At 37.9% G+C, this 8,754-nt stretch overlaps 1 protein-coding gene across 1 annotated transcript; it reads right to left on the bottom strand.

Moving 5' to 3' along the window:
• Nucleotides 1–4,730: 4,730 nt before the first annotated feature.
• LOC122145807 lies at nt 4,731–7,908 on the bottom strand. Its single transcript, XM_042761408.1, has 5 exons — nt 7,881–7,908; nt 6,368–6,481; nt 5,993–6,158; nt 5,188–5,481; nt 4,731–4,881 (listed from the first exon to the last, which is right to left on the bottom strand). The coding sequence occupies exons 1-5, from the start codon at nt 7,906–7,908 to the stop codon at nt 4,731–4,733; spliced, it is 753 nt and encodes a 250-aa protein (XP_042617342.1).
• Nucleotides 7,909–8,754: the final 846 nt, after the last annotated feature.

The raw sequence follows: 8,754 nt of genomic DNA, 5'->3' as shown, positions 1-8,754 counted from the left end.
ATTACACAGATGGTCTATTTTGAATTTACAATGGCAATTTTCATTAAAAAGTGGCTAGATTGTAAATCTCTCAGTTTCTCTCAAATGTAAATCAAATGCCCATTCACAAACATGTTTATTTATATATTCTTCCTGAGCAATAGAGATACTCAGAAATGAACTGATATTAAGCCAGGATGTCTTCATGGGGTGGCCAGGGAGGAGCAAGCAACCAGTCTGGAGTCGCACAGAAATCATCATTACTTCAAAAAGTTAGGATTTTACTATAAAGTACTAGACTGTTTTAGTGCCTAAAACACAACCAAATACAATTAATTTGTACTTAATTGTAATTGAGATAGTTGTGAATTACATCAAGTAATACTGAGTGAATGACAATATTTGTATTTTTTCTATTATAGGCTCCAGGTATTTTAATAAAAGGGCTCACTGTAGCTTTATTGCTCAGTAATCTTGGTTCTGGGTCTTAACACCAAAATCTTGTTCTCCATCACTGCACAGGCCTGCTCATGAATGAAACATGCAGATAACTAAAGTCAACATTCACTGAACTTTATATTATCAATCAAATCTGAAAAAGTCATCAGTCAATGTTTAACATTCTGTTAGTTGTCAAAATTAATTCATTGCAGCACTTTTGTCATACCTAAACTGAGCTCTGTATAAAGGAAAATAATGTAAAAATCTAAAATTAGTTATTTTATGAATTTAAATATGGTTTAATTTTTCTTTTCATTTTCATACTTTACAAATTAACGAAAAATTAGGGCATATTTTCCACTACATTTAACTGCACTGTGCTCACATTTGGACTACTTTTGCATTAAATTATAAATTTAAAAATAATATCTCATTCATTTGAGAGACCTTCTTAAATGTAATGCGCATACACAGTTTTGCAGCTTTAATCTCCATTTTGGTAATTTCGTGAATTAACTGACAATGTATGCTCGCAGTTTCTAGTGCGGTTTATTTATGAAGTGAGCGTGCGTCTCATATTCACGTACAGTTGACAGGACAGGAAAGTTTGTTTTACTAACATATAACAACATCTCATCAGACCGCTGTTCCCTGCTGTTCTACTGAAGCTCTTTTGGCACCTGCTGCCGTCCACTTGGGGCCCACATGGGCCTCACTTGGGCTTTGTTGTTGGGCCCCACATGGGCAGTAGATGGGCTAAACTAAGTGGGCTCCAGCTGGGCTCCACTCCTAAGATATTACGTTTTTATATATAATATATTCAAAATTAATTATGTCAGACATGGATGCTTTTTTTAAAAATAGACACTGGGCTAGGGTCAATTTTTATATGAATTTTATTAGACTATTAAGCTATTTAGAAGCCATAGCAATTTAATAGTGGTCTGAAGCACTATACAACTTTCAACAGACAAGTTTGCCACAGCAGAGCCCCTTTCACACTGCGATTCCGGCAAATACACGGGTAATGTGTCCCGGCACTTGTACCCGGGTCGCTAGATTTTGCACTTTCACACTCCCAGTGATTACCCGGAATATGTGCGTTCGTTCACACACAACCCGTAAAGGTCCCATAAAGACACGTGATATCAGGGTGTGACGTGTAATGTACGAGTCGAAATCGCTAGGCACGTTAACTTTCACTGAAGCTGATGAACGATCTCAGCTTCAGCGTGGAAAGTAAGGAACTAACTTATCTCTGCTTCGTTAGAGTTTGCGCATATTTTTTTTCGTAGAGAACCTCGACCTGCCTTCAAAACACGCTAAAAGAGACGCGCGATAACGTGCGTCATCACTACGACACGGCATTAGATCTGGGTTTTGTTCACACAGCGCTCGTTCCGGGACTGAACCCAGCAATGTTACTAGGTCCCCGACCTGGGATCAATCCCGGAATCAATCCCGGGACGTGTCTGCTTTCACACAGAAGTCGACCCGGCAATGTTCCGGCAATTTGCCGGGTCCGCGACGTGCAGTGTGAAAGGGGCTCAGGTTTCTCCACAAAATGTTCAAACCTAAAGTAAGCAGTGCGCACTGTGTGCAGCGCACATCCGGAAAGCTCCACCCCCATCACTGAGCGAAAGAAGTTTGCCCAGCAACAATTTTGCCGCCTTGAGTCTGCTGTCCGTTAAGGATCCATTACGGTGTCGTGTGGACAAAAGACAGGTAAGAATCTGCCTCAATGTATAATACACAGGGGATGATTTTACAGTATAATGTATGTTAACCAAAAGCTTTTTTGGAAAGTATTAGTTAAGAGGCCAGGAACTAGCTTTTCGCGAATGTAAACCATTAAACCTGGTTAAAGCATGCGTTGAACAGACGAGTTTAATTTATTAAGTTAATATCATGCATAACTTATTTTGAGTGGTTGATTTGAATATATTGTTTAGAAGGATTTGATTGTGAACTTGTTAGCAAGGCAGTCGAACAGGCATAGTTAGCAACCTGTTAAATAAAGCTCTAAAATGTTCATTTCTCCGCTTTTACTATCTGGTGGCATTTTAATGTTTGCACTTGTTGCATTTACAGTTAAAGCAAAAACACTGATGAAAGTCCATTTGAATGTCAGCAATATTTTATCGGCTAGGGTGTTGTGCCAAGGCACTCATTGCCGCCAGGATTTGCATCCCCTGGCCGCGGGAGCACGCAGAGAAGCGGAGTTTAACTGCTGCACTACGAATTCACCTCTTAAATGGAACAAATAGCGACGTGGAAGGGTTTTCCATAGTAATAAGGGACTCATTTATCTAAATAAATATGTTTATTCGTCTGTTACATTAAGGCGACGTGTGAATTGTTTAATGCGTCGTTTAATATTGTGGATTAATCGACAGTGTTTTCCAAAGTTCCATATTGCCATGCACGTTAGCTACATAGGCCGACTGATACAGGGATTTTCCTACATTTTTTCGCGGCCGCCATAGCAAAAAAATTTGTCCCGCCATTTGATCGGTGAATGACTGCTGGGGGAATATAAGAACGAGCAGAGAGAGAGAGCCACACCCGGCCGCGCGCGCGCACTCTCACCGTCTTCAAACACGAACGAGCAGAGAAAGAGCCCCGCCCTATGGAAAGCCAAATGGGTCAGAATACCCCCGCTTTCAAAACGCCGCAATCATTTAAATAAGCGCCGTTACGTGATAAGTTAACACCAGGCGCTACCACGCGTTAAAATAATGCCACACGCCGACCGACGTTAAGTTAACGCCACACGCCACTTAACCGATCTATACATAAAAGAACAATACTTTATCTCTCACAAAAATCATTAAATAAAATGCCTGATGTTAAGAAAACAATCAACATCAAGATAGAATCAAATGTAAATTTGATTCTATAATTTATGTATACTTTACAGCTATTTTTTTTATATAGGCTTAGGTTCAGAATTTGTAGTTAGTGGTTGTATTCACTTTTAGGTTTGTTTATTGCCTTTATGTGAGGTGATTTCCTGATTGCCCTTTTTTGGATCATGTGGGTGATCATGTCATTCAGGTTTGTGCTATATATAAAACCTGAACTATGTATGTGTTCATTGTCTAATGAAGAGCTTGTAGGCTCGGAATGTCACCTTTGATGAGAACATAATACTTTTTGGAGCTGTGGTGTGCCAAATTTCTTCTTAGTTTTAGGTATTTACGTGGTTGAGCACTCACATTAAGCCCTTCAGCCTGTTGGATGTGTGCACTTCGATTATCTAAAGTTATACAATGGACATTTCATCATACAGTTCTACTACAGCTTTTTGATGTTTGTAGGGGTTGCTAAGTTTTGTCCCTTTCTCCAGTTCTGCTCTGTCTTGGGATATCTGATAAGAATCCACATCTGAAAGTATTCAGATTATACTACAAATTAATGAAATTTACATCACAATTACAATAAAAAGTTGTTTATTAATGTGATTTAGTGTTTTTTTTTTTTTATCTTTTTTTTTTTTTTTTTTTTTTTTTTCAATTTTGAATGTGACTCAGGGATATGACTAGCCCTTACATAAACTATAAATGAGTCAGGAAAGTAGAGGGGAGATACCGATCAGAATATGACCACATGCCATGTAAAACACTTCAAACAAGTAACAGTGACACTGTTAAATGTCAATTTACATTCTTAGGTTTTCCACAAAAGAAAGGACATCTTTAAGTACATTTACTCCAAGATTTTCCCGGGGACCTTCAAGTGGATCAATTTGTTCTGTGAGTTGTTTCATCTCATCATCAGTCACAGTGAACTGGTTTGGAGGTACGGTAACTCGTTCAAGCCAATGCACATGAGATACCGCTCCAGATACAGAATGACTGTCACCACCAACAAGCTCTGCTGAATTAGTCTCTCCTCCAGTGGAGTCTGAGGGTCTTGCAAATATCTCCTGCATTGCAGTACTTGGCAGACTCTGTTGTGCCAGGCAACCCCGGACAAAGATTTGTAGAGGTGACTGGTGTCTCTCGGTTCGTAAACCATGTTTGTTCCACTGGTGTGTAAAATTTGTCAAGTCTTTGTTAATTCTTGGGATGTAGACATATTTGCAGAGCCCACATGTGCATTTCATTATCTACATCCACAATGCCCTCACTCTCAAGAAAGTGGAAAAGGTCATAGTACACATTTGACACCCCCACGCCACAGATCGACCCAAAGTCTTTCAATCCTCTGACTGTGTGTACTTTCCTCTAAGAGCACTCCCTCGTTCAGTGCCTCTGAACAGGTTCATGAACAAGCACACTGCATTGTTCTCTCTCCCCCATGGTCAGTCAAGTCCTTACTCTGGAAGGGACTCCATATTTGGAAATGGCATCCAAGAAGCAGTTCATGACAGTGCTGCTGCGATTGTTGTTAGATGCTTGGAGAAAGGTGACAAGCCGACTGTAGCCATCAATGGCACGATGAATTACTATCCTCCATCTAGATTAACACAAATACATCATTACTTAGTTGAACATAACACCTGCATTAAACAACCACAACAAAATATCCAATGAAAGGGTGTGCTTTTGATGTTCTACAAGAGCACTGTTACATCCATTTCAACAACCCTTTTTATGCAGCCATACTGATTTCTGTTAATCAACTGCTTAATTCTGAAATTTAGACTTTTAAAAACAAATTTTAAATTTAGTGACTTAATGGCATTTTGTTAAAGCAACAGAAGAATAAAGTGGTTAAGGCATAATGCAATGTTTAAGATTGCATTTAAGAAAAGAAAATTACCTTATTAGTTTGTGATTTCCATCAAGATGCCAATAAGAATTAGGTCCTGTGACACGGTAGGCCCTTCTACGTAGTCGCTGAGACATTGCTCTGAGAGCTGCAGCCCTTGGGTTGACACGATGCATACTGCTCCTCACTCTGCACCTCTGAACCCCAATTCCTTCTGTCCTCAGTTGTGCTCGAACTGCCTCTGGTCCAAGCTGGTCATTTCCAGCCACTAGATCCCTAATTTTTTCATCTAAATCTGCATCAGATATGTCTGAGTATGAGGAAGACTGCAACAGATTGAAGCACCTGGAAATATATATCCAAGCATTTTAAACATTTAATAGGAGCGCTAAAATAAATCAAAAGTTGCACTCAGCATTTTTCCCAACTCATTATGATCTAATGAGATGAGTACTCCAGTCAGCCTAAACATATGACATTTTAATCTAGGTGGAGCAAATTCCCCAAATATGTTTCTATTGTTATAAAATGCTTTGGATAAAAGTGTCCACTAACTGACTAAATGTAAATATAAATAAAATTCACTTTATTAATCGGGTTACACAGTGTAATTACACATTTAAGTACTAAATAATAATAATAATAATCTAGATGCACTTACTATAGGGTTGTGGTTAGGAATAGGATTAGGGTTTAGTTTATGGTCAGTATCATGTAATTATGCACACTACATGTAACTGGGATAAAATAAAATGTTTCCATCATTTTAGATTAGTTTTTGCATGACAAATACACCTGTGAACAGGGTATAATGTGTGTAGTCAATGGATATTAGTTATTATATTATATAACTTACCTTAAACGTCGCTTGACTGTGGATATGGAGGTGTGTAGAATTTGTGCAATCTGTTTTACAGTGAAGCCACAAGACAACAAAAATGACAGCTGATCCTGTGTAATGACATAAGATGGTGCACCTCTGGATCCACTACGAATCAGTGGAGGTCGATATACAGTGCTGTCTGTAGAATAATTATAATATATTGCTTTTATAAAAAATTATAAACAGACTTCTTATTTTTTTCCAATAGTTTGTATGTCTGTGTGATATGTTATGCTTAGCAAAATTATTCAAAATATATTACTGTAGATGTCAAGTTACTGGCCATCAAAATCAGACAATCTAACTGAAGTTTACTGTGAGTAATTAAGATTGTTTGATTGCATTTACCATCCTGTGCTCTTGGTTCAGAAGTTTGAATCTCCTGAATAAAATCTGATACTTCATGGATGATCTCATCTGCTGCCCTGAGTATGTAGAAGCCTCCCCTTTGCCCATTCCAGGCTCCTCAGCATGGTTGGAAGTCTAAAAGTAAATGTTTTTTTTTTATTATTATTATTTTTATATTAAATAAATTAATAACAATACATAATTTTTTGCTTTGTTTTAAATAGTATATCATGCTATGTTTTTTTAAAAAGAAAGAAAAATAACCTCAAAACTTATTTTAAAGTCTAAAAAATGTTGTTCTAACATGTTGCTTTAGAAAGAAATATTAAATTTACATTTAGGATACACTGTCAATTTTAATTTATTTATTTATTTATTTATTGAAGCTGCATCTGAATCATTATTTACATACATTTAATGACTAAAACAGCTTGGTTACCAGCATTCTTCAAAATATATGTTCCCCAAAAGAAATATAGACATTTAGGTTTGAAACAACATTGGGGTGGGTAGATGTTAATAAAAAGAATTTCAATTTTTGAGAAACTATATAGCCAATATATTTTAAAACATAAACTAAAAAAGATACTCACTGCTAGTAGGTGTCAGTAAATGTTTAAAAATCATTCAGTCCATTCGTTCAAACGACTGATCATTTTCAAAGTTGGAATTATTTGTGATTCCTGTAATAACTATATGAGACAGTTCATTCTGGCATTTCCAGCAATGCACATTTTGTGTGTCTACCTAATCAAACACACCTGATTTAACTCATTAGCTCATTAAAAGAAACTCAGGGGACTGAAAAGGCAGTGTCAGATAAGGAAGACATACAAAATGTGCAGTGTTGGGGGGTGCCCAGGTCCAGGGTGGAGAAACACTGTAATGCATCTTGTTTGCTTCCAAACAACTGCATAAAATGTATTAAGATGACTTAACATAGTTCTGGGGCATAAAAGTTAGTAAATGTGTACCAAAAAAAAATATTGTGCCATTATTGTGCCATTAAAATTAGCAAGTTAAATCAACAGCTCATGTAATCGTGTCTATCAAAACGTGACCGTTACAACTCTAACTAAATTATTTTGGAGAACATAAACACAATCTTTACCTGTTTAATGATGACTGAAAAACAGCAGGCCCGGGATTATCAGACAGTAAAAGGCGAGTGCAGTCATTAACAGTGTGTTTACACTGCAAAACAAACGCTCTTCTTGCCATCTTCGCGCTCTTGCAAACTGGATGCTCTGACTTGCCGTAGAGTCCTCGTAGCCATGAGAGGTGTGTCCATGTAGATGAGCGAATAAATTTGCATCTTAAGTGGCGTGTCGCGTTAACTTAACGTCGGTAGGCGTGTGGCGTTATTTTAACGCCTGGTGGCGTCTGGCGTCAACTTATCACGTAACGGCGCTTATTGGCGTTAACTTATCACGTAACCGGCGCTTATTTTAACGCCAATGGCGGCGTTTATGAAAACGGCGTTTTAAAATGAATACGGCGTTGAAAAACGCACGCGTATTCTGACCCATTTGGCTTTCCATACCGCCCGGCCGCGCGCCACCCCACTCTCGCCGTCTTCAAACAGCACGAGCGATGTCTGGCTCTCTCTCCCTCGCGCATATTAATCGAAATCAATTGAAACACGATAGTAAAGGGTTAGGCCTTAACAGAGAGATAAATGCTATCTTTCAAATAGTTTACTTATCAAATTGAAGGCTACTAGAAGAACAGATGGTAAAATCAGCCACATTAATACCAGCTTCACCAAACTATATGATCCTCCAGTGCAATTGTACTCTAGAGTTTGTCATTCCCGATCCCCTGTAATCTTAGCTAAAAAACTAAAATGCTTTTTTTATTTCTATTTTTTTTATAGAATAATGGAGTGTTTCAGAAAGAACTAAAAGGAGGAAAATATCAGCGAAAGTGGAGGAACATTTGCGTCTCCTTGAAAAGGAGTCTATGATTGATGATTTTGTTTTTGGCACATGATTCTGAAAAGGAATACCCACTGGATGATTTGTTAGAGCATAGTGAAAGCGAAGATTCCACGGACACTTTCTACGATCCTTGTGATCAGAAACTGTTTTTGAGAATTCATCAAAATGATTTAGAAGATGAAAATTCCTCAGATTCTTTTTATGATTTTAACATTTCCTCATTTGATGATTTGGATTCTGAAAACCGGGTGCCAGGTGATATGCCTGGTTGTGATAGTGACTGTGATTTGCATGGAGATGTATGTTCTGACTTGGAAGATGATAATGATGATGATTCCAGAGTGTAGTGTCTTTGTAATTGGAGTGTACTCTGGTGCATCCAAACCCGCAAATGTGCAAGAGTATTTACAAGAATTCATTGTAGATATGAAAGCCGTTTCTCAGAGT

This window comes from Cyprinus carpio, chromosome A7 (assembly GCF_018340385.1).
Source record: "Cyprinus carpio isolate SPL01 chromosome A7, ASM1834038v1, whole genome shotgun sequence".
Lineage (NCBI taxonomy): Eukaryota > Metazoa > Chordata > Actinopteri > Cypriniformes > Cyprinidae > Cyprinus > Cyprinus carpio.
The sequence above is the reverse complement of the archived record's forward strand: the minus strand, read 5'-3'. Positions and strand labels throughout refer to the sequence as shown.

Excerpts from the sequence above, each read along its gene's own strand:
- LOC122145807 (XM_042761408.1), bottom strand. The coding sequence starts at position 7,908 with ATGGAAAGCCAAATGGGTCAGAATACGC. Across the intron at positions 6,482-7,880 it reads CCAAATGGGTCAGAATACGC|CCTGGAATGGGCAAAGGGGA; the intron begins GTGCGTTTTTCA and ends CATGCTGAGGAG. Across the intron at positions 5,482-5,992 it reads ACAGTCAAGCGACGTTTAAG|GTGCTTCAATCTGTTGCAGT; the intron begins GTAAGTTATATA and ends ATATATTTCCAG.